This window comes from Polyergus mexicanus, unplaced genomic scaffold, assembly GCF_030449975.1.
Source record: "Polyergus mexicanus isolate NDT 795.1 unplaced genomic scaffold, iyPolMexi1.0 SCAF_3, whole genome shotgun sequence".
In the NCBI taxonomy this organism is placed as follows: domain Eukaryota; kingdom Metazoa; phylum Arthropoda; class Insecta; order Hymenoptera; family Formicidae; genus Polyergus; species Polyergus mexicanus.
In genome coordinates this window covers 10263604-10291570 of record NW_027223323.1, presented here as the reverse complement: position 1 = coordinate 10291570, position 27967 = coordinate 10263604, and the positions used below count along the sequence as shown (strand labels likewise).

General features: G+C 34.5%; 4 protein-coding genes across 5 annotated transcripts; all 4 read right to left on the bottom strand.

Annotated features, from left to right (window-relative positions):
* Positions 1-147: 147 nt before the first annotated feature.
* On the bottom strand, positions 148-11734 carry LOC138931901 (transmembrane protein 205). The gene is made up of 5 exons (XM_070293154.1): positions 11710-11734; positions 10801-11627; positions 1172-1365; positions 857-1020; positions 148-672 (listed from the first exon to the last, which is right to left on the bottom strand). The coding sequence occupies exons 2-5, from the start codon at positions 11088-11090 to the stop codon at positions 385-387; spliced, it is 936 nt and encodes a 311-aa protein (XP_070149255.1). The 5' UTR covers positions 11091-11627; positions 11710-11734; the 3' UTR covers positions 148-384.
* Positions 11735-15609: 3875 nt separating this feature from the next.
* Positions 15610-21877, bottom strand: Cand1 (Cullin-associated and neddylation-dissociated 1). The gene is made up of 17 exons (XM_070293155.1): positions 21544-21877; positions 20834-21003; positions 20373-20586; positions 20005-20297; positions 19762-19924; positions 19403-19676; positions 18779-19285; positions 18404-18687; positions 18180-18311; positions 17934-18102; positions 17562-17859; positions 17279-17477; positions 16934-17191; positions 16653-16841; positions 16321-16564; positions 16082-16228; positions 15610-15948 (listed from the first exon to the last, which is right to left on the bottom strand). The coding sequence occupies exons 1-17, from the start codon at positions 21583-21585 to the stop codon at positions 15815-15817; spliced, it is 3717 nt and encodes a 1238-aa protein (XP_070149256.1). The 5' UTR covers positions 21586-21877; the 3' UTR covers positions 15610-15814.
* A 476-nt stretch (positions 21878-22353) lies between these two features.
* On the bottom strand, positions 22354-23460 carry LOC138931900 (PCNA-associated factor). Its single transcript, XM_070293153.1, has 4 exons — positions 23201-23460; positions 23034-23102; positions 22757-22890; positions 22354-22663 (listed from the first exon to the last, which is right to left on the bottom strand). The coding sequence occupies exons 1-4, from the start codon at positions 23445-23447 to the stop codon at positions 22583-22585; spliced, it is 531 nt and encodes a 176-aa protein (XP_070149254.1). The 5' UTR covers positions 23448-23460; the 3' UTR covers positions 22354-22582.
* A 243-nt stretch (positions 23461-23703) lies between these two features.
* Positions 23704-27897, bottom strand: LOC138931899 (succinate--CoA ligase [ADP-forming] subunit beta, mitochondrial-like). Of its 2 annotated transcripts, XR_011446694.1 has the most exons (8): positions 27596-27897; positions 26000-26259; positions 25754-25916; positions 25408-25672; positions 25018-25322; positions 24815-24934; positions 24467-24735; positions 23704-24228 (listed from the first exon to the last, which is right to left on the bottom strand). XR_011446694.1 is itself a non-coding variant. In XM_070293152.1 (7 exons), exons 1-7 carry the CDS (start codon positions 27659-27661, stop codon positions 24565-24567), a joined length of 1350 nt encoding a protein of 449 aa, XP_070149253.1. In that variant the 5' UTR covers positions 27662-27897; the 3' UTR covers positions 23704-24564. The 2 variants fall into 2 exon arrangements, 1 of the variants encoding a protein (XP_070149253.1); XM_070293152.1 differs by having other exon boundaries at positions 23704-24735.
* Positions 27898-27967: the final 70 nt, after the last annotated feature.

Genomic DNA, 27967 nt, shown 5'->3' with positions numbered 1-27967 from the left:
AATATTATTTATGTGAAAGCATCAACTTGTTTTTTTTAATGTCGACAAATAAATTACATCCATTCAATCTCGAGACACTCTCGCAAGTTACACATGCACGCGTTCCGCACTACTTTCAGCAATAATTTACACAGCATTACCAACGAATTGTAGCCAGATCATATATTTACGAGAAATGTTAAAATTCATGTTTATTCTTTTGTCTTGGTTTAGTTTTCTCTCAAATTAACAACATGCGTGACTTATGTCGTGCAAATAACAATTGTTGTATGTGATCTTTTCGCTGAATGCTTATTCTATTTCAATATAGAATAAACTCAGACTAACAGAATACAATACTAGAATACTAAAGTTCTAAGTCATCGAGGCGAAATTGACATACTTTTACAGAACACATAATTTACTCGCAATATAATATAGATGAAGCACCGTAAACGCCATGGTGAGCATGTTTCCCATGGCGACGGTCACGTGCACCCGGCGAAACGCCTGATGGATCTTCAAGTAGTGCGGACAGTTTTTTAACGGCCCGGCGTTGTGACCGCCGATCTCGTTCCCGACACCCGCCGCGCGTTCCAAGTTGTTTTTCTGCACGATCAGCTGGAGCAGCGGAGGTGTTAGATAGAGACGTATCAGCAGTTCCAGAAAGAAGGCTCCGGACATCGCACCGACCTACGCATATCACAAATTTCACTTTTCTTTATTTTTCTCTTTAATTTCATTGCATTTAAAGATAAGTAGAAAAATTAAATTAAGAAAAAGTTAAATTCGAAAAATTATTTCTATTGAGGGAAAGAATGTTACGTATACAAAAGTTAAGTTAGTCTTTCAATTTTTCAGGATATCTTCTACGCACCTGAACAGCAATTTCGACGTCCCACATGTACGCCGGATGGTGTTTGACGAATATGAGGAGCGTGGTGAGACTTAAGCACGCGTTAATCGTAAAATATCTCGGAAACAGGACGCGCTGTACCTCACCGAACGCATGTCGTGGCAATGCAAAGTATAAGGATAGACCTGCAAACAAATCATCATATGAAAGCAATCAATTATAAAAATTTGTACAAGAAAAAAAAGTAGAATTTTTTTACTTTATTTTTACTCCAAAAAGAGAGAAAGATCTCTGTACTCTTAATGCAATATAGATATTTTAATATTTTTTAATTACCTGATACGAAGGTCATCCAAATCTGCGCACCAAAATGTATGACAAAGGATGTGAGATAAATGAAGGAGGCCGCTGTAGAATAAGAATGGCCAGGAACCTGTGTCCTTTCCTTCGTTGGAACGAGGACCGATGCAACAAACAAGACTGCCGCAATCATGATTACGTGAGTGGGTTGCGTCGTGTGAAAGAAGATCCTGCAAAAAAAAGATATAATTATGAATATTTCGGTTTCTCTCGATTTTGAGAATTTTAATTAAACAAAACACTCTGCTCCGGATCAATCAGAATTTTATCAATAATCCGTAAAAAAAAAAAAAAAAAAAAATTAACTTTTTACATAAGAATATAAAAATAATTTTCGGCGTTCTCAGGTACCGTATATATAATTCACATTCAATTAAATTTCAGATTAAGAATTATTTAACAAAAAAAAAATTATGCTATTTTTACCACACGATAAAAGGCTTGGAAATCAATGGAATACATAATCTCAATCGGAATCATATCCGTTCGAAAGATGATCCGATTAGATCTTTTTCCTTTTTTTTTTTTTTCAACATTCTTATCATCGTAAGAAAGTTTACATTGATGATCCAACTTGACGCAATTTGCGAGATATAATCTCGCTATACTCTCGACATCTGTGCAATTAGATAATTCACCAAGTATCTTGAACTATATGATTATTTAACACACGATGCGCAGGCGAGTTGCGATATCGACGACGAAAAATTTCGTCACGCGTATCTTCGTTAGATAATTCGCGGCGCATCTCATTTGATGCATGCATCGACGTGACGTCAAAGTCAATTAAATCTACCGAGATTGAAGGCGTCTGAGAATGCGTTCTGCTATCAAGTGTTAGCGCTTATATAAATTTGTCTGCTCAATTCTAAATTGAGTTCAAGGATACATAGAACCAGGGTTGCGAAGTAACGCGTTACTTGTAACGCCGTTACCGTTACAGTTATTTTTTTTCGGTAACTGTAACGGTAATGGCGTTACAAATTTTATTTGTAACGGAAAAAGTAACTTCGTTACATTTTTCGGTAACGAGTAACGAATTTAACAGTTACTTTTATCGTTACTTTTTTCAAATTTTTTGATTTATTTAAGATATTATTCTTGCTATTGTGCGTGATAAAATTTTTATCTTAACCGTAAAGCCGTAAGCAAATCGACCAATAAGCATTCTTAAAATGTTGTGAAAATGCTTGAATGTGATTGATCAACTTATGGCTCTTGCAGACCAGTGCGATGACGCGACGCGCGATATCCAATGAAAGCTTTATCTTTACGGAAAAGCAGAGCTCTCATTTACTACTAGTTCTAAGTACCTTGCAACGAAAATTAGAAAATCTCAATAAATCTGACCTTATAGATTGCCATTCATTAGTTGAAGCTATTCAGCAAGGTTTAAATAAAAGGTAACTTATTAATTTGATTAATACATATGTTATTTAATTTTAAATAAGGATTTAATTGAAAAATATTATTTTATTTTAAACTATTGATTCAAAAGTATTAATTTCAATAAAACAAACAATGTCGCTTAATTTACTATATTTGATTTTAAATTTCTTACAATATTTGAAACAAAAGAATTAATAATAGCAGCATGTTCACATCCAAAATTTAAGTTAAACTGGTTAACCGGAGAAAAAAGAAAACGTGCTGAAAATTACTTGGAGGATTTATTGGGAATCCGATCAACTGAAAATTCTTCAAAAGCTGGAAAATCTGACGATCACGATGATTTTTTCATTTTTGAGCAAAAAACGGTGCAAAATGAATCTGAACAAGAAGAATTGCAACGGTTTTTAAAATCAAATAATTGTAATATAGAAATGTTAAACGACTATCCAAAACTTAAAAAACTTTTTATTAAATATAATACAACTCTACCAAGCAGTGCATCTGTAGAAAGAATGTTTAGCATCGGTGGCTCTGTATTAACACCACAAAGAGGGCATTTAAATGATGATACTATGGAGCAACAAATTTTATTAAAATTTAATAAAGAATTTCGATAAAATTTAATCATTTATTTTGTAATAAACCTTGAATGAAATCTTGCTTACAATTTTTTAAATGTTTTTCTTATGCAAAATAATTTATTAGTTTGTATTGTAAAAAAGTAACGGAAATTGTAACGACTCGTTACTTTTTAGTAACTGTAACGGTAACGAGTTACTTTTTAAAATTAGTAACGAGTAACGGTAACGAGTTACTTTTTAGAAAAAATAACGGTAACGGTAACGAGTTACTTTTATAAAGTAACTTTCCCAACCCTGCTTTCCAATATATAACATTATATATATATATATATTATAATTATTATATTTATTTTCGCATCGCAGAGAGTTTTTTTACATAACGCGAATATATTATAAAAATTATTATATTAGCTAAAAAGAGATGGAAAATGATTAATAGTTGAAGGACACTATATCTAAAATATCAGTCGAGGGGAATATAATTTATATATTTATTATTATTTATACTTCTCGTATGATTAAAAATGCAACGCATGAAGATGAAGAACTCGTTAATAAATTTCAGCAAGCTTCCTACTGAGATGATATGCATTTATGCCTGTGGCATATGGAAGCACGAATAGAAATAATTCTTGCACGTACAGGCATGTGTTGCCTATGTATGCATACGCATATATGCGTGGCTCTCGAAATTCTTCGAAGTGTCTCGTGTGTTTTATAGCGGTGCTGTTACGAGTTACGAGGATGCTAGTACGCACTCCCTCTGGTCAAGTACCTCGACGTGCCATCCCTTTTTCTCTCTCGACAATAAAATATTCGCTTCGATAAAAAATTCCCGATTCTTTTGATTCTGTATATTTTGTACAGAGTAATAACAATTCAGTAAATATAAATTTATATATTCATTCATCGTCTGTTTCTGATCATCTATTTCATAGATAGACACAAAGTAACTCTGATTGTTTCGTTGCAAGCATTTAATTTTACGATCAAAAACGATTTAACATGACGTGGCACGAGATTATCGTACGTGACGCAGCCTCTCTGTTTGTTCATTAATCTTAACAACAAACAAAAATGATTTTATATATCTGTATCTTTAACGACGAATAATTTTTATCTTTTAAAATTGCCGAAAATATTTATCAAATTTCAGGCGCACGTTATTCAAAATGTGCTAATGTTCGATAATGTGCCACGCTGTATAAATAATTGTATACAATTTATGTGTGCAATTTACGCAATTGCGCGACGAGTAAACACACGAGAGAAATATTCGCGAGAGATTACTTCTTTTTTTGTTAACCAGATAAAAGTATCGTCGCGAGTCAATAAGCAGACATCATCCTTGAACTAATTTTACATTTGCAAATAAAATCACGAGGAGCACGATTGACAAGAGGCGAAGAGAAACTTCTTGTCTTTTCTGGCAAACGTAGAGCGTTCTCGATAAGAAACATCTGTGACAATATAGGTTGAGCGTAATCACATTATGATCGCGCTCGATTGCCTTCGAGTATCAATTAATCACGACGAGGTCAGCAGCCAATAAGCCGGGACAATAAGTTTGTCTGTCGTGTATATTTCTTGCACTCAGCCGCCTACTCGTGATTAATAAATCGGTGTTCGACACAAGTAGGTGAACGGGCAAAAAATCCAGCCGCACGATATTTTGCGTCACGTCTGTCTATCTCGTTTCTTAGACCCGCGTATTTTTATCTCCTATATTTCGTCATTTGCGTTACTTTTACATCAAGAGCGATAAGTGCCATCCGATGTATGGCGAAATAAATGTCTCCAATGTGTGATAGAGATTGAATTAAAGAGATGAATTTTAGTGAGATTTCTGTGCCTTTCTTTCATTTCATCAATGCCCATACGCAAGATTGCAACAACATTGCAGCAACATTTTTCTGCAAGACTGCAATATTGCAGAAACATTACGAAATGTTGCTGTAACGTTGTTATGATATTGCAGCAACAGTAAAATGTCCGCCTACAGAAATATTGCAATATAATATTGCAGCAACATAGCAATATAATATATATGCAATAATGCTTTATGTATATTTATCGACATAATATCTTTAACATATGAAAAAGATAATAAGAAATTAGGCATATAAGAATCAGGATTTAGTATGTATATAGATTTTCTGTATTATAATAATAACCAAATTATAAATTGCATATTTTTCGGTACACATTCGACTTTCTTCAGTGACAAAGAATATCTAAGAGAAATAAGAAAAAACTCAATTTGCAATTTTGTATTTGTATCCGAAATATTCAGATATGCAAAAAGATTGTGGTGGATTTACGCATACAAGTTTTTTCACATCTCTCTTGTCTTCATATAATCTCAAAATTTATTTATTAAAATCTGAAGTATCTTTTTTTTGCATGTTAAAAAATTATTATCAAATTTTTGATTTTATATAAGAATGAAAACTATTAAAAGAATTCTTAGTCCAATGTTTGAGTCTCCTGTGTTGGGGTTATATCATGCAATTTAAGCTAATAAAAATAGTTATTATATCTTTAATCTTACTATTCGCTCTTTGTAAACTTTATATAATCATCGTGACTAAAAATTAAATGCGGAATAGATAGCGCAATATGCGCCGCATAGCGGTAAACGAATCAACTAGCGATTATCGAATACTTTCTTTGGAATATTTTTGGAATGTTGCTGTAACATTACTAAAATTATATTGTAAAATAATGTCTTTGTAATATTTCTGCAACATTAAACTACAATATGCAATATTGCAATATTGCAGCAATGTTGTTGCAAGCTTTAGTGCTGTATGGGTGATGCTTGACGATTTTATTTATTTGTCACTTTTTACCGTTCATCAGGAATGTTATTAGGAACTGAAAATGATACATCTTTCTCTGTCGCTCTTTCTTCATTTTAAACAGATGCATATTTGGTAGATATATCGGATATTTAATTTTTCTACACATTAGTTTCTTTTATTTCCATTATTTTCTATTTTCTCTGCTTTTTTCATCTTTTATTGTGTTTAAATCTCTCTCGTTATCTCTTTTTTTCTTTATTCGAAATTATATTGTATATCCTTTTCTGTTCACGCGACAGGATCCGCGAAAGAGTCCGGGGATTAAGTCCCGGATACACGACCGTGATTTGATATGCGTACAATCGGACGCATCTGCTTATGTGTGCGTGTGCGAATGCGTTACGAGCTTGTCATTATCAAGTGGGAAACGTGCAGAATGGCACGCACAACCCACGTCGCTTAGATCGTGCCCGCATATGATTCGCAAAATCAGTTCTCACTCCAATTTTATTAACGATACGCGAAGCAATGCGCGCGAATCTCTATTGCATGCATCCGGTCTCTCCGTTTTGTCTCAAATCGTTACTCCCCCAAGATACTGGCTTCGTGACTCTGAGTAAATCCGTCTCTAAGTGCTCGAGGTACAAAGTTCCTTTTTGTATATGTCGATTAATTTCAATCACGAAAGATAATCTCAATTAATAAGTGAATATCAAGACAATTTTTAATATAAAATTATTACACTTGAACAAGAATCTATAAAATATGTGTGGTGGAAGATTTTATTAGAGATGTAATATCGTCCAAAATAATCAAATCATATTTCAGATTATACATATTATAGGAAAATAGAATAGATTATATAAATTATTAATAAACGAATGTATGAGATGTGTAGAATGAACGAATGATACATTACAGTATTACATTCTGTGACGTGTTTCTAACGAAAACACCGGATTGTGCGACATAACGGAGTGATCAGACAGAACGAACAAGATCGTTTAGTTACGCCTCATTTGTGGATTTTTTAAAGATGCGAGAGAGATGCTCGATACTCGGCGAATTGCCAGCTGCAAGTCCGACGTGGCAGGTAGATTACAGATGTTCGGTATACCTCGTGAACTCATTATACGCCTCATCGCTTCGTACGAAATTTCTATAAAAAGAAATCCTTGAACTTTTACGTATTTTACGACTTTTTTTTATTTTAGAATTAATTAGAAAGATATATGATGAAAAAAAGTGCAGGGAATCTCTCTCTCTTGTAATGAATGATGTCATTCTCTCGATAAGAAAAAATTAATTGCTAATTAAACAAAGCAATTGTTATAAAAAGGGCATCTCCAGATTCTTATTCTATAAATATATAAACTTTTGTTAAAATGAGAATTGCAAGAAGCATTTTTCTCCGATTCTTTTTAACAATGACTTATGTAGAGACAATATAATGCCGTATTATTTTTTCGTATGAGATATGTAAAATTTCTAATACACATTATATGTATATTAAATGTATATATACTGACGCGATATGATTGAGATGTACAAAGCCGTTAATGCGATTATTTTGCAAGAGCAATTATCGGAGACGATTGACTAATTCCGACTAATATTCGAGACGTACGAATGCTCGATCGACGAATCACTTAATAAGGAATGCTCTCGAAAGATAATGTATCCTACGCCTTTGCGTTATAAACGGGTTTCTGCGGTTGCCCGAAACGCCCAGGACGTGTAATTATGTTTTTTTTTTTTTTTTTTTTTTTTATTGACATTTGTATCACACGTGAACATATATGCTGTGTCAGCTCGAGAATGCACGCGTATGCGATTCCAGCGCGAGAAAGCCGCGATTACTTATCTTCCATTAAACCTTGTTGTGCAAACAAAAATTACCGGCGCCTTTCATGTAAAAAAAATTATATATATATATATAAAATTATTATAGAATATAAATGTTAGAGAAGGAAAAGGGCAATATAATAATAATATTTATTTAACTTCAGCCATATAGCCAAGAAGTGGACTTGGTTTACAAATTATCCTTATCTGCACATACCTCACGCATACACATTCATACCTTTTACAATTCTAAGACTAGCTAGGACTAGCTTATTTATTCCATTTCATATTATTTTATCTTATCTCCTTTTCTTTTCACATCTCTACTTTCTTTTCCTATTTTTTATTATTAATTCCTTTTCCAGCCACAATTTCCGCAGTATCCTACCTTTCTTATTATTTAACTCATCACTCCAAATACTATCTTCTATTTCCTTACAATTTTTCCCTAAGTCTTTAAACCAATCTTTTATCCGTTCGCATTCTTTTACATAGTGACTCATACAATCTTTCCCATTGCCGCAAAATACACACAATGTCTCCTCTTCCTCCAACCAATATTTATTCCCCTCTAAGGAAAAGGGCAATAAAAAAAGTATGTAAATCTGTCTATAGACGGTTCCTCTGGAAAAATAGAAATTTGCGTGCACGTCCTTTGCAAGAATGCATTCATTCATCCGTCTCTCTTTTTCTGAGGAAACGTAGCGATTATGCGACGAACACAGTCATTGGCCTGTGTACTCTCGCACGAGACGCACGCCGTAATCATTATCCAATTATCGCCCGGCTAATTATGGGCACGCGATGTTAATGCCCGAGAAAATTACACACGAGAACGGTTTATTAGATTGCACGGTGTCTCCCGATTATATAGACGTGCAATCACTAGATAAAAGATGGATTTACGGAATTATACGGATTTGTTGGAATATTGCGTTATCAATATGACAATCTTTACGTCGAACTAAGCGAGAATTCGCGGAGATACGTGGAATTTTTCCATTCTTTTTCTCCTTTTTTTTTTCTTCTTCTAGAGATTTGTATCGATGCAGTCTTGATTGATAGTGTTATTAAAATTCAAATTGTTCACAGAATATCGAAAGAAGAGAAAAGACATGATCGGGAAAATAATTCTAGACATCATTGAAAAAGAGGAGGATAGTGCGTCATTGGAATTTTTGGCAAGAAAACAGACAGTATGCGTCACCTATAAAATAAACTTCTCTAAAACTGCGGATTTTTAATTCTTTTAAAAGAAAAAAATCTCTATTTATAATTTTATATATAAAAAAATTAAGAAAAGAGACAATGATAATGAGATTGATTTTTCAAAAGTACGGTGTATCTCGTTTCAACAGACACAAAGGGACACATTTATTGTTCAAATTACATAATATAACAATAAGAAGAGAATAACGAGAAATCCTTTCGAATCGCCATTTCCCCGATGACGTTTTGGCGCGTTAATGGACCGTTGCTTTCAGAGCGATTCGCAGAAATAGAGATTAAAGACAAGTGTTGACTAGATATGCATGTTGTCTCATAAATGGAGAGCAATGTATGAGTCATATATAAGCGGAAAGTTTATGTTGAAAAATTTTTGAGATGGGTCATGTACCATCAATGTCGATTTACGTAACATGCGTCGATTATTGCTTTCCTCCTCTCGAATTTTGATAATTATTCACGAAATTTAATATAAAACAGAAGCATCCATAATCTACGATATATACGCATTGATCAATTTTTTGACGATCTAATGATGATCTCTTGGTTGTGATAAAATTGAAAAATACATCTACGACTTCGTCATTTTCTGAATTAAAAAGCGAAAGGCTCTTATCACAGAAAAGCTCTTCTTTATCACAATATCAAAATTCAATTAAATAATCCTTATCGCGTGTCATACTAAATTTTACGCATTAGAGTCTAAATGTATTCGTGATTATTGAAGTATTAGTTTAGTAGTGATATATGAATAACTGTCAAGTTTGAAGAAGTTTTGATAACAGAGAATGAAAAATAATCCCATCTTTAAGTCTTTGAAAAAATTTACTATTTATTTATTGATTATCGCGTTCTAAAATAGATACTAAGAATTTTAGAAACTGATCTATCCGCAGAAACGATCTTGAGAAGACTAGCATTGCTAATCGAAGTCACGAATTATGCTTCAGCTTTTATCTCGACCAACACCTTTCCCCGAGATACGCGGGAGATATTATTTTTTGCAAAGATATTGGTACATCATTGCATGGTTTTTCGCAATAAATTTCGAGTTAATGTTACGTTGCTTTTCTGATATATTATGTATCGATTTTCCACAAAATGTTAACAACGTTATCTAAGTATAGATTATATCCGAAAAGATGGATATATATATATATATATTACATATATATGTATATTACTTTTACGCGTGTGTTATGTTATATGTATAATATATCTGATGAATGGTCGTGATTGAATCTGTAATGAATCTTAGAGGCGTACTTTCCAAAAATAAATTTTGCATATATGAAGACCTTTATCCCCGAGACATAGTATCCTACAACTTCAAAGATTCCTTTGCAAGTATGATAAATTGTACAAGACACTTTTGCTCCAGTTAACAAGTGAGAGATTTATAATCGCATCTATAAACTGCAACGAGATCCTCGGAGAGGGGACTCGAAGAATTCAATTCCCATCTGCTTCCTCTGAAGAGAACAGCCTCTGATGGAAGAAACTCTCGTTTCATCGATGAGACGAGAGTCAGATCCCATACAGCACAGAACATTGCAGCAATATTGCAGCAATATTGCAACATTGCCGCAATGTTGCTACAATGTTGCAATATTGTTGCAATGTTGCTGCAATGTTCTGTGCTGTATGGGATAAGTCCGAGGAAATTTGGGTATCGCTTTTCATACAGAAATTTTCCATTCAAATTTTATATCAAGAGGTAGCAAAAAAAAAGAGGGAAGATCCTTTTTATACTTACTTGTACGTTTTGGTACAACGCACGACCTCGTAGTACTTGGCCAGCTTCTTCAACAGGTGACTGTAATGAGCCGTGCTGGCGACCAGGACATCGTCGGCCAGATCGGGCAGGTAGAGCGCGTTCTTCTCTTGTTCCCGCCGACGCAGGAGCTTCTCCTTCTCCAGCATCTCCTCGTGGAGTCTCATATACTTTTCCTTGGCGCGGGATAGCTTTCCGCTTGTCTGCTTCGAATCGGACAACGTGGACGTCGTCTCGCCCGTCTCGCTACCAACCAACGTACGTACGCACATGACGCTCCGCTGCCGATGTGCCGTGGTATCAGCGAGTCTCGGGACGAATCTCTCAGAGTGATCTCCTGTTCAAAGACGACGATCTTCGAACGGGATACTTGGACCACGTTTAAGAACAGTCGCGATCTTCCTATCCCGGCACGCTGCCACTCTCGTGTCTCTCTGTAGTGTCGCAATGTAGGTGCTCGCTCTGCAATAGCGCAGGTGGGTTTGACGAACTCGCTCTGCTCGATAGCGCGATAGCCTGTCGTCGCGAGGGTGGCCGATCACGTCCGATCGTTTGACATGCGTGACGTGCGTGGGAGAGAAATTCTATACTCGCTTCTCCCTCTCCCTTTCTCCTTTTCTCTCTCTCTTTGCCCGATTATCGCCGTAGAGTGCGCTGCGCCTCGACACCGCTCCACTTTTATGTCATTCCCTCTCTTCTCTTCGGTTCCCCGTCTGATGCGAGGTGGCGAACGGATGCGAAAGGGTTGAGGTGCCGTCGACGTGCCTCTTCTTCCATAGAAGAAGATATGAACGAGCGTCGATGTTCTTCTTTCAGATGAAATTTCAATTCTCTTGAGAATTAAATTTTGAAGAGAAAATGCTATAGAAATAATAGCAATAATATTCTTACTTTGCTACATACGTAATATGATGTTTTCATCTTTTTCTTTATATCGTATGGTGGTGATAGAAACCTGTATAGATAGAATAATAAAATGTTGGTACATTGCAGGATTGATATTTTGTATAACATTTTAAGACATCGAGATTATTATAAAAGAGAGCCATAAACCCATACAGCACTGAAGCTTGCAACAACATTGCTGCAACATTGTAATATTGCATATTGCAGTTTAATGTTGCAGAAATATTGCAAAGACATTATTTTACAATATAACTTTAGCAATGTTACAGCAACATTTCGAAAATATTACAAAAAAAGTATTCAATAATCGCTAGTTCATTCGTTTACCACTATGCGGCGCATGTTGCGCTATCTATTCCGCATTTAATTTTTAATCGTGATGATTATATAAAGTTTACAAAGAGCGGCTAGTAAGATTAAAAAGATATAATAACTATTTTTGTTAATTTAAGTCGTATGATATGACCCTAATACAGGGGCTCAGACATTGGACTAAGAACTTTTTTAATAGTTTCCATTCTTATATAAAATCAAAAATTTGATAATAATTTTCTAATATGCAAGATACTTCAAATTTTAATAAATAAATTTTGAGATTATATAAAGACAAGAGAGGTGTGAAAAAACTCGTTGTATGCGTAAATTCACCACAATCTTTTTGCATCCGGATATCTGAATATTTCGGATACAAAGAAATTGTGAATTTACGCAATTGCAAATTGAGTTTTTTCTTATTTCTCTTAGATATTCTCTGTCACTGAAGGAAGTCGAATGTGTACTGAAAAATTTACATTTTATAATTTCGTTATTATTATAATACAGAAAAACTATATACACGCTAGATCCTGACTCTTATAGGCCTAATTTCTTATTATTTTTTTCATATGTTAAGGATATTATGTCGATAAATATACATAAAGCATTATTGCATATATATTATATTGCTATGTTGCTGCAATATTATATTGCAATAATTTTGTAGGCGGACATTTTACTGTTGCTATAATATCATAACAACGTTGCAGCAACATTTCGCAATGTTTCTGCAATGTTGCAATTTTGCAGAAAAATGTTGCTGCAATGTTATTGCAATCTTGCGGTGCTGTATGGGAAGATATGAGAAAGAAAAATTAATTTCGAGCGCGCGTGCGCGCACACACACACACACACATATGTAGGAGTATTAAATATAATTCTTGTTTTCTATTTGATGTAATAAAAATATTCGAGATAAAACATTTTTTTCATTGCTAATAAAAATATTTAATATAATTACGAGAAATCTATTCTTTTTATTAAATCATGTACTGTTTTTTTTGTGCATTCGTTGCGTTATTATATAAGAGATAATATGTACATTTTCAATCTTGCAATGAGATACGATATACGATGAATTTGTTACAAGGTTACGAGAGCTATTTGTTTATGTAATTGACGACTACTTGTGGTGTATCTAATGTATTCTCGCATTCCTATTTGATAGAGTGTAGTATTCTAAGAACGACAGAAAACAATGTAAAATTTTCATGTTCACTACAAGTTTGCATTAGAAAATCTCATTAACGATAACGGATATTTTTCTTGCAATAATTAATGCACGAGCGTGTTATGTATCTAGATGTAAATGTAAATTATAACACGCGCGAGACTCCTCCAATCGTCTTTGTCATTATATAAGAATTACGCGTAGAACTAACGGATGATTCACGGAAATAGGAAACGGTCTTATGACGAAAATCTCGACTAAAATGTGTAAATAATATTGATAATGATAATATACAGTTTGTGTAAATTGCGCGTCAAGCTGTTGACACTGTCAACAATTGATATATGAATCAAATTCGAGGGAGCGCGCTTGCAAATACCCTCGTATACTCTCGTTTTAAAACTTCGTCAAAAATTGGAAAGCGATCCACGCAATTCATCCTGAGAATAAATTCCAAATCGAACAATGATTCGTGTATATCGATATCTAATAATATCGCGAGCAGACATCAAAGTTAAGATACACAGTTCCGTATTAATGTCCCAATTTGGCGCTATACAAATTTAATCGCCTGATTTTAATCTTAAATTTTTAAATACGATACAATAATCCTTTAATACAATAATCCTTTTTTTCGCACACACACACACATACAAAATTATAATATAAGGAAAAAAAAATGAAATTTGTACTTTAAACGCCTTTAAGAGATCGTTAGAATCAGTCTACGATTCCACACTTTCGGTGGATTACGGAGCCGTGAAGGCCTACAGGTTTTCGGGATGAACTAGTGCAAGCTTCCGGTATCAATCACGATAATCATTGTTAAATTGCTGCCGCTGCGGAAGCGCAAATCCGATGCAGCGCATTATGCAACGCACGTACGCGTGTGGCGTACGTGCTCTGAGATAGGGCATCTCGCTTTTCACACACAGTCCCTAATACAAGAAACGAGTTTTCTATGAAATACGGTGAACGATCCTGCTCCCGATATTTAATACATTTAGCTGATTCTCGAAGACCGAATAATATTGTCTTTTTTTTTTCATTATCGATCTCTCCTCGAGAAACAGCGAGACGTGAAATCCAATTGACGTGAAGCCGCGATAGGTCTTCGGTCCGCGAGACTAAAGATTTCTTATATACGCTAGCAAAGTGTATGTATATCTTACAATGATTTATATATATTTTTAATATAGTAATATATAAGAGATTTTTCTTGGAGACAATATTATAATATTATCGCGAAAATATTGCGATTGATAATTAAAATAGTTGACTGCCGCTAACTCGATCAAACAATATTTATGAATCATCTTCTTCAAAACGAACATTCTCGATAAGCGGCAACGTTTTTTCTAGAAAAAAAGAAAAGATAAGCGATAAGCACTACTTTTTGATGACGTAGATACGCAGTAACTTGCACTTGAATATGAATCGCAATCAAATGTATACGCCGAATAGTTGCACAGCTTTCACTCGAGCGTATGTTAACATTTTGCATGCGCGCGATTAATAATTTCTATACGATCACGCGAATCGCATAAAGCGCGTCTTGCCTAATACAATGGTACCTTCTATTTTCGAGAGAAAGGGACACGAAAATCAATTTGAAAAAATATAGTTATACAAATATAGTTATAAAATATGGTTATACATATAATTATATTTTTATATGTACTTAATATAATTGCAATAATTTTGTACAATAGGATTCAAATGCGAACTCTCGCTTTATTAAAAAAAAAAAAAAAAAATGTCATTAATAGATAAAGTACTATTAGTGTACTGTCAATCCTTTCCTTTACTTTCAGACTATTTGCGTCGCAAAGTCAATGCACTGCCAAGTACTGTCAGTCGCGGAGACTATCGACCGCAACCGCAAACCTTTTAGCAAGATGCGAAGTATTCTTGCAATTACTATCTATTTATAGTCGTGCACACGCGTTACTCTAACGCAACAAACTACCATTCATCGATCTGCTTGGTGCTCTCTTCCGAAGCCGTTTTATATTGTGTATTGTACAATCTCTGAATTTTTTGCGCAATCACAATGATTAGATATTATTATTATTTTTGTGTGACACACTGAAGGAAAATACAACAGATAGCACATGTGCAGTCTTGTTAATAAATTTATTTTGGGTGTCGCGTATAAAGTGGATCACCCAAATAAACCGTTACAAACATGCATCAATTATGGATTGCACGGGACACGAATGCGTTTTAACACTTAGAGTTGAGAAAGCGGTTTTTATCTCAAGATTATATTTTTTTCAAGTTTTTCCGTAACTAATTTCATCTTGCGCGAGGTTGTATGATCAAATTGGATAGTTTATCGCGATAATTAGCACAGATCAAACCAATAAAACAGGAGATATAAGCATGTGATGGTAAAATGTTATTGCCGGCAAATTTATTTTAAAATTTATACATGGCGTGCTACATTAACTCACATTTATTAGAAACTACGTTTAAATCGAGGATATAATATAATGAAAAAATAATGTATAGAAATAAACTATGGATAGAATATGATCACGAACGCGCTTAGCCCACGACGATCTATATGAGATACAAAAAAAAGAATTAAGTCAATGACTCTTAGCTTTGATCCATCGCGTTTGTCTCATTCACATTATTGCCGGTACAGTCCTTTTGTATTATTTCGAAAAGCGGCTGCAATTCCGGTGTAGCTTTAATCTGCCCAACAAATTCACTTAACGATGGATTCTTATCTGCAAATCGATATATTATTTCGCGTAAACTTTGCACTATATGTAAATTTATTAAAATCACTTTTGCAGTCAAAACTCCATTTTATTTAAATAAATTTAATCTCTTATCTCATTTCAAGATAATTCCACTTGCCTGCATCGGGGATAGTCAGCAATGCTGCGACAGCTCGCAGAGCGGAACGTTTCAATTCGTCTTGCTTCTCATATTCCTGCTTCACCGAGTTCGCTTTTACTTTCATCGTGCAAGTACTTTTGAGCGGGTCGACTAATCGTTCCAACCCTGTGTAAGAAATAATTAGAGGATTAAAATTAAGTAAATATTTTCACATATCAAGAGTTAGAAAAGGAGGGTAATTGCATGTGATTGCTTACTTTGCAAGACTGCGGTCGGGCACAATTGTGCGAGTCGCGCGGTCATAAGATAGGTCAACATTTTGATATCGTAGTGATCTCGAAGACCGTTTTCCACGTGATTTAAGAATTCGAAAACATCCAACCTATCGAGACATGAATCCAACAGAGTATACATGCATTCAAATGCTGCCTTACGGAGATCCAATCCATCGTCCACCGTATGTTTAAATGGACCCATTTCGACTTCTCTGATAAGCTCTTTCTGTATATATAAAAGAAAGCTTATATTATATTATAAAATTCCAGAGACAGTATAATTTAGTTCTCTCGTTAGTTTAAATCCTATTAACCTTAATTTTGGTTTCTGTGTAAAGATGCGGTAGCACTGCGTCTAAGAGATCCCTTATTAACATAGGTTTATTGTGAGCAGCGGAATTAAATGCGACTAACGCTACTCTTCGAACGTTAAGATCAGGATCTTCTAAAGCAACTAAGAAATTACCCATACATTGCTTCAACATGACATCAATCGGTTGTGGCTGTAACATACATACATATGATATTATATATATATACATTTCAAATATATATACGATTATTGTAGAACGACTGTCGCCAAAACATTAAATACCTGATCAGAAATGGTGAATTTGACTGCGGTAACCGTCGTTGTTCTCATGAGAGCCGACGCCGATTTGAGCGATTCTTGTAATCTTGGTAACAGAGTAGCAGGATCAATTAGAGTCAATTTACCAAGACATTCGGCCACGACGTTACGAGTACCTTCTTCAGTGCATTCGCAGTGCCTGTACAAGAGCATCCATATTGAAGGCACAAAATTTTGCAAATGCGATACGCCGGATGGACTGGCTGACTGACTCGTGATGATCTATAAAAACAAGAAAAAGAAAATAGAAACGATTTTATATACATTAAGATGAATCTAATGTAAAAAAAAAATTGTAAAGATCTTTACCTCTTTTAGCGAATGTAAAAGCAGATATTGGCGTTTAGGCTGTGCCTCGATCTCTTGAAGTATGAAAGGCAGATATTCAGGAAGATTTCCAATCGCGATATTTCCCAGCGTGTAACTGGCCGCGGATTTCACCTCTTCCGAATGAGAAGAGAATGAATTTATAATAGTGTGTTTCAGCGAATTAATTCCACTCAGATCTCTGTGTAGAAATATTTTATAAAGACAAATGTTCTTAATGTATAGGATTTTTGTATTAAGAAGGAACAAACTATAATTCTCTTACACATGTCTTCCTATCTCTCCAATGACTAACAAGGCGAATATGTGTTGGGCGACGTTCTGAATGTCTGACGGATTCTGAACATCTTTTAACAACTGTTGCACAATACACTGCGCTTCTTCGTGCCATGTGATTGTCAGTGCGGCCGCACACTTGGCCAATGAGTGATAAGCCTGTTTGTGAAGTACGGATTGAGTAACTGGAACTATTAACATCGCGAGAAGGTCTCTGTACCCGAGACCCGGTAGATTCGCTTGTACTAAAGCTTGGAAAAACTCGAGCATTGAATTTAATGCGACACCTATTCGACAGAAAATCGATGCATTGAATACACTAAAATTTTAAATCCAATGTTGTATAACGGGGTAATCCTACCTTGAAGAAGTGGTGATTTTACAAGGATGAGGATCTCTGGCAAGATATGGTCAGAAACTTTCGTCAAAGCAGCTGGATGTAACTTTGCAATGGTAGTGAGAAGATTCAATGTTAGCTGCGCAATGTGTAAGTCTGACTCATTTAATAATGCAGGTAACTCCGTAGTAACCTGCGAAAAGAATTAGAGATAATTATCTTATGTTTCATTAAATATTAATATATATAACAAAACTAATATTCCATTACCTTATCAAGTAAATCTGGATGCAGAGCTGAGCTATAATTGCACACCAATGTATCTAGAAGAGGAAGAGAAGAAAGTTTTAAAGCTCGTTGATTCTTTCTTAAAAAAGATCCAAGAATGGGTATTGCTTCTTCCTACAAAAAAAAAAAAAAAAACAGTAACATCTTGTACAAAAGAGTTTTGCTATTTCTTATAGTATGTATACACTTATATTTTATAAATTTACCATGATTGGTTTAAGATCGACTCTCAGAGGAGATGCGGCTATACAAGTTAGAGCCTTAACAGTGGTAAGTCTAGTTATCTCGTTGCGCAACCTGTCCAGGAAGATAGGTAGACATACGTGCAATTTGTCTGATAGAGTATCTCCAAAGTGTGCAAGAATTTGTCCCATGCAAGCAATGGCTCTTTCCTTCACTTCCTGATCAATATCCGCCGTTTTGAGCCTCATCAGAGTGCAATGATATATTTCGTTAGATAATGGAGTGAAGCCACGGCAGAAGGGTTTATCTGAGGTAAGCATTAAATAAAATCTTCGTTATCGATCATTTTTATATCTGTGTGATTGCAAATAAAAATTAAATAGTATAAAATTGCTCACCGTGAGGTCTGATAACTTGTACGAGTTGCTGCAATACGAGCAACGCTTCGGCAGCGATCTTGTAGAAGGAATCTCCCACAGCTAGTATGATTGGAGGCGCCAAAACTGGCATGTGAACGTGGAACGCTTCGGGTTGATGCGTCACCAATAATGTATGCACGAAAGCTAAAGTATCGATCTTTATATTCGAGGAAGAGTTCTTGTCACCCAGGGAATATTGTATGCCGGGAATCAGTGCTGGGATATGATTAGTTAAAGCGCCAGGTAAAACAAGCACCAGTTCTTTCAGCAAGGAAAAGCAATCTTGTCTCGTTTTAATGCTCTTTTCCTTCATTTGACGATGAACTGCCTTCACTATTAATGGTACTTGCTGTTGCAACAATGCAATAGGTCCATCATCATCTTCCATTGCATCTGGATCGAGTGGCACACCGGTAGCCGGCCTCGTTTGCCTCAACAAAGCGATGTATGCGTGAAATATATCTGATTTGACATTTTCTTCTCTTTCTGCAATTATATAATAGAAATTTCATGCATTATAATCATATATATTAGATAAATAAAATTTTGATTGACTAGACATATACCTTTATATATAAATAAATTTCGATGCTTGATACTTGCCTTTAAACCTAGCAATTAATGCAGGTGACACTACTTTATAAAGATCTGACAGCAATTCCCTTCTACTAGATACAACTGCTTCTAAACATTTTGCAGCTGCTCTACGAACTTTCCAACTCATATCGTCGTCATCGGAATATTCATCTTCCGCGTCTTCCTCTCCGTCTTCTTCTATTTCCATTGCAGTACCTTCTCCGTCAGAAAGATCATTGATATCGTCGTCATAATTATAGTTTGGATCATATGTAATATATATTAGGCAGATCTCTATGATCTAAAAGAAATAAATGATTTCATTTAATAATGCATAAAATACATAAATATAATGTGGTAATATAAGATTAATCTAAATCATGTACTTTATTTATATGTGGCGTAATCTCTTTTGGACACCTATAAACAAAAGATTCGAATGCTTGCAAACAATATTCCCTCAATTCATCGTCATCCTCATTACTATATTGAACAATCAATGGCATAACGCGTTCTATCTGCTCGCCGAATCTGTGTCCCGCTTGCCGACTGCAAATAAATTTAGATAATAAATTGCATGATAATTTATTCTCTTCATCGATTATTCAAACACAATTTGATTATCTAACCAAATAGAAGCAATGCATTGGATATAGGTACGTATGACGTTCTTTGCCGTTTGAATTTGAAGACCGTCGAGAAGATAATCCAGCAATTTGTTGTATAAATAATTGTTGCTGGATGTCAACAGATGACTCAGTGCTACTATAGTGCGTTTACGAACCGCTTGCCGCGGTGAAGAAAGTTGCGGCAATAATGCGGTCAAAATTGTAGAATGAAACGTGACTAGTAAAGGACCGAAGCGAGAGAGTAAGTCGGCGACAATGTCGAGTGCTTCGAGCTGTACAGATACATCCTCTTGCTGAAAAATCATGTTTAGATAAAAATATTGGTCAAAGATATATATTAAACTCGAAGTCAGACAAAGATAACTTACTTTTTCAATAGCGCTGCTTAATTTGCCTGTGATACGTCTACAAACATTTGCGACTAATGCACTACAACCCAAAGGAAGCTCGGAAATGACAGTTTTCAAGCCGATACTAGAGATATCGCGCAACTGCTCTTTGTCCGATACCATATTGGTACATAGAGCATCCACAATAGTTTCCACTTGGTAATCCTTTACTTTATTAACTAATGGACCCAAACTGAAATTGCACACATCCTTATAACCATACAATTGAATAAAGAATTTTCAAATAGGAACAACAAGTATTTATAACACTTCGTATATCTACTTCCTGGTTATTTAACTTGTGTTAATAATTTTCAACTTTACATAATATATTAGTATACAAGAAATTCATATATAAAAGAGAGATACAAGATACATTAATATATATGAAATACATATAAATGTATAAAAAAATATAATATCTAGATAAAGAAATCTACCATTTGACAGCAAGATTCTGTACTTCTCCATTTTTGTCCTCCAATAACTTAAGAAGCATTTTTACAACTTTGCGCTCAGAATCATCGTCTAGTTTGATACTGTCCTTCTGCAGTTCGCTCATCAAGTCATTAGTTGCCATAAACCTAAAGTCTTTATCACTGGATGTCATCTACAAAGAAAGCATAGCTGTTCAAGCACTATATTATGATAGTAAACATAAAAATTCTCATATAACAAAGATATACTATGTTATCAATTGCAAAATATCAAAGATAATTGATAATTTATAATATATTAACTAGATTATACTTATTATTAATTTATATTTAATTTTATATATAATTTACAATTATTATAATACAATTAATTATGAAATTAATTAGATTATTAATTACTTGGTACATAGGAAATGGTTGCAATATCCAAATATAATTGCACATATTCAAACTTTCAGAATATATGTGAAAAAAAAAATTAAAAATTATTATATAGAAAAAAGGAGAAAAATTCTCATTTTATAATATATTCATAACGAGTATTATAAAGAATTGATCGTGTTCATGAAGAATACAGTAAGGTTATGTCATCAAGAAAATACCATGACGGATTGAAATCTCGCATGAAACGCACCGATTGTAAATGACATTTTTTTCAATCGCTATTATATACATATAATTATGAGTATGCCAACGTGCACGACTACGTGTACCTTCTCCAGCAGATTCGCTATTTGATAGGAGACACTAGCCATGGTTGCGGAGTTTTTTTTTTTTCCTCACAGCCGGTTCGACAATCGAGTGCAACTACTCCGGTGGCGCGTCTTGTAATCGTAAGGCAACGAAAAAACGAAAGGAAAAACAAAGGGATCCCGGTGGACGATACCGACGAATCTTCCCCCCGATGAAGAGTCGCGCGAACCGAGATATATATAATGTACCCAGAACTTTTTTCTTCCCTCTTTTTCTTTTCCTCTCCTTTACTGAAACTCCGCTATCGGCAGCATCTCTCCATGCGATGCCGAAATTTTGACTGAACGTTTCGCGTTCCTAAAGCCGCCACGAGGAAGCCGCCCGTGCCCGTAGTGTCTCTCGCACGCGCGTGCGCGCATGTACGCAAATGTCATGTTGTATATGTACGACCCGAGTATATATTTAGATGCTCGTTAAAAAATAATGCCGGATTGAGATGCACTTTTCGCTATTTTTAACGCGATTCATCGACCGCCGATTATGATATACTACGATACACCTATTTGGAATTACGATCGATGAATTATCTTCTTCATGTGTTATCGGGCTCTCCGATCACAGTTTGAAAGATGTGTTTTATTCACGTGCGTTTGAAAATGAAATTGATCGAATTATGAGATTTGAATTGATTTGCATTGAATAATTAAAAATAGCACGATACAATATATGTAAATTACAATTTTCTTGTTTTTTATATATATACCTCTTGCTTGTAAAAATTAAGATTTCGGATAAAAGTCGCTAACGTTTATTTACAATTAATTCCAAAAATAACATTTATTACAATAATGAACACAAAGTGTTACTCAACAACAGTAAAATGAAAAGTTCATCTTGTTTTCTCTTTTTTTTTTTGTACCTGTATATAATACCTATAACTATACTTATAATTATATGAATATATGAGAAGAGAATATAACAGTTAGATAGTTAAAATACATAAATAATTTAACGATAAAATAGAGAGATATGAAAAGTTGAATAAGAGATAGAAATTTTTTAATCAGTTTCATCGTCCTCTTCTGTTGAGCTTTCTTCAGCATTCGGATCCTCACAATTCGATTTTGAAGCTTGATTTTCCTAAAGTAAGAGGAAGTGTGTGTATATTTCATATGTACAAATTAATTTAGAAAGCAAGGAAATTATCATAAGCATGACTTATTAAGCATTTACGATTTTTTCTTTTGTTGGTGTTGCGTTACTTGTAGTTGTTGAACTTATATTCATAAATGAAGTGATGGGTTTCTGCCATTCCGGTGTTTCCCTTGGATGATAGGGATTTCCACCTCCATAGCTTTTTCCTGCACCTGTAAATATAAATTTTGTTTTCTTTATTATCTGTCTTTTACCAAGAATATAAAGAATATATATATATATATATATATATATATATATATATATATATATATATATATATATATATACACAATATATGAAAGAGATGCCATACTTTTTCTGCCATTACTTTTCTTGCCAGCAGTACCCGCGCTAACTTTTCCAGGCGCCTTGCTGCCTACAGCTGTAAACAAACAACATACATAAACAATAACATTCGCACATACAACTCATTAATAATAAAGAGATTTGTCAAAAATGTCTTTGTTCTATTTAGCCTACCTTTTGCAGGCACTCTGTCCGCCTTTGTTCTCACCATGTTTCTAACACGTGAAAGTTCGAAGAGACTGTCCAACGCAAAATCGCACAAATGAAATTTCCAAAATGACACCTTGCCACTTGCCAAAATATCGTTACGGAATACGGAATTTGAAATTGCAGTCAAATCCAGTGTGGCCAAATTAGACATTGGTTGTGTAAAAGCAATTCCAAGGGATTTTTTTCTAAAGCGCGAAATATGAAATAACATTTAAAATGTATATAAAATATTTTCTTCTAAATACTTAAGTACGTACGAGAGAGATAAAATTGCCGTTGATATTAATTCTATAATTTTATTATCTGTAGGTGACAAGTACAAGTATTTCGAATTAAATTACCCGTTTAACAAATACAGGATTTCAAGAATCGCAAGTCATGTCTTACGTCTCCTCATTTGATGATTAAAAGAGCAAGCAGTTCCCAGTGTATTTACAAAAAATTTTTAAAGCGCTCATGATACTTGATACTGGCAATATCATCGACGGTTTTATTATAAATACAATTTGACGAGTTCACAGAGAGAATAAATATGCATATAATATATATATATATGTATACATATCATTTTTCGACGATCATTTGCATAATCGTATAAAATATCTCCTGACATTAGCATCATACTCAGGAATATGATTTGGTCATTCATTGAAGGAACGAAGACACAAGTCAAAATTATATAAAATAATTTATATATATATATATCGCCACATGCATCTTACATTAAACAAAGCCCTTTATTTTCCATATGGGAACGGTTATCGTGAAATTTCACCTTAAAATGAATAGACGCGTTTGTGTCTGTATATGCAAATAACACTTCATTATCTTTAAACACACGGCTTTGTGCAATGTTGAAAGAGAAGATGGGTATTATATTACACAACTTAATATCTTAATACTGAATCACAGAGCCTTGCTGTAGGGCAAATGATAAATTATATCTTTGAATAATATTCCACACAGTTTTACAATATTACAAACGTTTGCATCTGTAATAAAAAAAAATTGATTATTATACTATGTACATATAATTCATCAACAGTTTGCCTGTTCTTCAAATTTTAATATATCAATGGTCATATCGCGTTTGTAATATAGACATCCAAGGCTGTATATATTATTTTTCACTCTACAAATTACACAAAGAATCAAAGAATTGTGTTTGAAATGTTATTTTGTAACGAGAATACATTATTATATATATGAAGTTATTATTGTAATTATTACTTTCAAATGATTTCTGGTGAAATATTTTAACAATATTGAGTATATTCTCATCAATATTCTTCAATAACATTGCGTCAACTATATATTTTCTTCACCATCTAGGAAATTGCCGGTATTTCGAAATTTACACTGAGATTTTCAGATTGCGCTAATTTAACAATGGTCGATAATTTCACTGCGACTCGGGCTGCTTCGTCCAAATCATCGATTGGCACGATTTTTAAACCCGCATTGGCGATCAATGCTTTGGCTTCGTCCACGTTGGTACCCTGTTAAAACATGAAATGTATGTTTTGTACAATTTCATAATTATTTGCGAAACAAAGCGCATTACAAATACTGTAATACCTGCAATCTTACGACGACGGGAATTTTTAAGCTTAATTCCTTAGTCGCAGCGATAATGCCCTCTGCTATGACATCGCATCTCATGATGCCTCCAAAAATATTAACTAAAAGAGCGTGAACCTATATAAAGACAAAAAAAAAAATATATGTAAAGTATATTAAATCATAGAAATAAATAGTGACATTACGTGTACATTATTTACTCGTGAATCAGAAGTAATGATTTTGAATGCTTCTTTCACTGCGGAAGTTGATGCACCACCACCAACATCGAGGAAATTGGCCGGTTCACCACCATGTAATTTTATGATATCCATCGTAGCCATAGCTAACCCAGCTCCATTTACCATGCAACCTATATTGCCGTCGAGCGCAATGTAATTCAAATCGAATTTCGCAGCTTCAACTTCCTTTGGATCCTCCTGAGACCAATCCCTGAGACTAAATAGTTCTTTTTGCCTGAACTCGGCATTGTCATCGAATCGGCACTTGCAATCCAGAGCAAAATCTGTAAAAAAATATAAGTTTGGAAATGAAATACTTATAAATTATAAAATATCATAAAGAGAGAAAGAGAAAGATCTCAGACTTACAGTTTCCATTAATATCTTCGGCAAGAGGATTCACTTCCAGAAGAAGGGCATCCTTTTTGAGGAACATTTGGTAAAGATTTATAATTATATTGGAAATGTAATCTTTCACGTTATCGAGACCGAGCTTGCTGACTATACGTTCGGCCTGCTCCTTCGTAATTCCCTTGTCGATGTCAATAGGTTCGTACATGATAGCGCTAGGATTCGTAGCAGCAACTTCCTCGATATTTACCCCACCTTGGCTGGAAGCTATAATGACGGGACCCTGAAATAAAAAATATCTGATAAGATTCTTCTCTCTGTACACAATGTCAATATCTGTTAATCTTTTCTTCACAAAACTTACACCAAAGGCTCTTTCCATCATAACAGCAAGATAGTATTCTTTACGAGGAAACATGCGTTGCGTGACCATGACGGCATTACATATCCTACCGGCTTCGCCGGTTTGTTTAGTGATTAGTAATTTACCCAGCATCTGACTCGCCAATGACTTAGCTTCTTCTGGACTGCATAAAAACGACGATAATAAGTTCAATAATATATTTCCAAATATATATCATATAAAATTATCTGTATACGTGATAATTACGTTTCACACATCTTCACTCCACTGACATTCGTTCCTTTGAAGTGTCCCTTTCCTCTGCCACCAGCGAGAACTTGAGCCTTCAAGACGATATCTTTTGTCTTCAAGTCGGTAGCAAGTTTGGCCGCCTCATTGGCAGTCTTGGCAACGCCAAATTTCGGAGTAGGTACACCAGCTTCATTGAGCAAACTGTAGCTAATATGTTCGTGTACATTTAAATTCCTGGCTGGTTGTTTCGCCAAGTTAGTTTTGCATGCCAATATCTGAAAAAAAAAAAAAAAGAATTTGTGATGTAATAAACTTGGTAATCATTCTCGCGCTTGTTTGGATTATAACAGGGATACGCAAACATACAATTACAACAAGGATAAGCAAAAAAGTTGATGAAAATGATTGACACATTCATTTATATCAAGAGAATAAGATAAGATGAGTAGATTAAAGTACACATGAAGTAGAGTCTATCGCTATAAATAATGTATAATATGTATGTATGATTAATGTATAGAAATTTAAATATAAATCTATGTTTGAAATCAACTCTTGAAGGCTGCACGATCTATGAACTATATATTGATATTGCGTACATTGCAACTGCTATGTGTAGAGCTTTGCCAATGATACTTTATATACAATAAAAGTGAATTGTGTCCAACAAATTACTCTTTATCAATTTATGGCTGACTCTTTCTAAAGTAAAATGATAAAATTTAAATCATTTTTAGATAATTAGAAGAATAAAATTCTCTTTGCAAATTATTTTATTTTATAAAAGCATATTACATTAAATATCACGAAATGGATTTATGAATGGATTTAACACTTAAATTTTGTTTCATAATTATCTATAATTAATGAAAAAAGATCGATGATAAAATTAAAGAGAATATGACAAAATTAAATTAAAATTAATACTTTATTATCGATAGTTTATATATATATATAGTTATTTTTTTATTAAAAATCCAAGTTTTTTTTATATATCATGAAACAAGTTTTGACAGATGTCAAGCACGTGCGTGTCAGCGCATTTAATATATCTTTATTCTTGTTTATAAATTTCAAAATCGCGCATCGCTGACAAGTGCCAATTTCGATAAAGGAAAGAATTGTGCGATCGTCAATATTTTCTTTCTCGTCGTTCGAAAATTTAAATCACTCGTCCAAAAATAGAACGACGATCGCATAATTAGTCCGAGTGCTCGGTCGTTTGACAAGTGTCCCTTTGCACGTAGTACATACATAATTCGATTATATGCAATCACACACGAGAGCGGATGCCGCGGCCGTCGAGGGAACGACGCGCAAGTAGATTTTCCGCGTAGTTGCATAACTGTCGTCATTTCGGTAAAAAATCTCGCCTCCAAGATCCTTGGGCTCTTCAAATCACTCGCGACCCTGGCGCTCAATTTAGCAGACTACAGTAGTTTCTAGTACGACCATTGCCTCTTTCTCTCTCCCTCTTCGTCTCTTATTCTCTCTCTTTCCCTCCCATCAATTCGTCGTCGCGATTATCATGACATTTTGCTCGTTTCTTTGTACTCCGTGCCAGATATTTAATTAAAATGATACACGCGAAAACCGGTTGGCTTGACGTACCTTAGGACCGTTCAATCGGCAGAGACCCTCTGCGAGCGAAATCGTCCGCGATAACATGGTAGCCATCTTTGCTTAAGCCAGCCTAAGCGACAGCTGTGGACTGCCAACCGCGAGCTTTGTCCTCGTGGCCCCCACCTAAAAAGCTTGACGTTTCCCTCGCACAAGTATGACGCAGAAGAACCGACGCGGGCCACGCAGGCTCGTGGATGTGTGACTGGTCCGATAATGGCTCACCACGAACAGCGCTGAACAGGAGGTTTTCGCGCTGGTTGAATTTGCGAAGGAAAAAAAATAGCTCGATAATATCTTTATAAGAGATAATAGTTTTAAAAATCTAAGGAATTCCTGGATTGCAATTTTTGAAAAATTTGA

Excerpts from the sequence above, each read along its gene's own strand:
- LOC138931901 (XM_070293154.1), bottom strand. The coding sequence starts at position 11,090 with ATGTGCGTACGTACGTTGGTTGGTAGCGAGACGGGCGAGACGACGTCC. Across the intron at positions 1,366-10,800 it reads CGTTGTACCAAAACGTACAA|GATCTTCTTTCACACGACGC; the intron begins GTAAGTATAAAA and ends TTTTTTTTGCAG. Across the intron at positions 1,021-1,171 it reads TTGGATGACCTTCGTATCAG|GTCTATCCTTATACTTTGCA; the intron begins GTAATTAAAAAA and ends ATTTGTTTGCAG.
- Cand1 (XM_070293155.1), bottom strand. The coding sequence starts at position 21,585 with ATGGCTAGTGTCTCCTATCAAATAGCGAATCTGCTGGAGAAG. Across the intron at positions 20,298-20,372 it reads TAAGCAGCGCTATTGAAAAA|CAAGAGGATGTATCTGTACA; the intron begins GTAAGTTATCTT and ends ATGATTTTTCAG. Across the intron at positions 18,688-18,778 it reads ACAAGTTATCAGACCTCACG|ATAAACCCTTCTGCCGTGGC; the intron begins GTGAGCAATTTT and ends TGCTTACCTCAG.
- LOC138931900 (XM_070293153.1), bottom strand. The coding sequence starts at position 23,447 with ATGTTATTTCATATTTCGCGCTTTAGAAAAAAATCCCTTGGAATTGCT. Across the intron at positions 22,891-23,033 it reads GAAAAGTAATGGCAGAAAAA|GTGCAGGAAAAAGCTATGGA; the intron begins GTATGGCATCTC and ends TTATATTTACAG. Across the intron at positions 22,664-22,756 it reads CACCAACAAAAGAAAAAATC|GAAAATCAAGCTTCAAAATC; the intron begins GTAAATGCTTAA and ends CTCTTACTTTAG.
- LOC138931899 (XM_070293152.1), bottom strand. The coding sequence starts at position 27,661 with ATGGCTACCATGTTATCGCGGACGATTTCGCTCGCAGAGGGTCTCTGC. Across the intron at positions 25,673-25,753 it reads TGATGGAAAGAGCCTTTGGT|GGTCCCGTCATTATAGCTTC; the intron begins GTAAGTTTTGTG and ends TTTTTATTTCAG. Across the intron at positions 24,935-25,017 it reads TCATTACTTCTGATTCACGA|GTTCACGCTCTTTTAGTTAA; the intron begins GTAAATAATGTA and ends GTCTTTATATAG.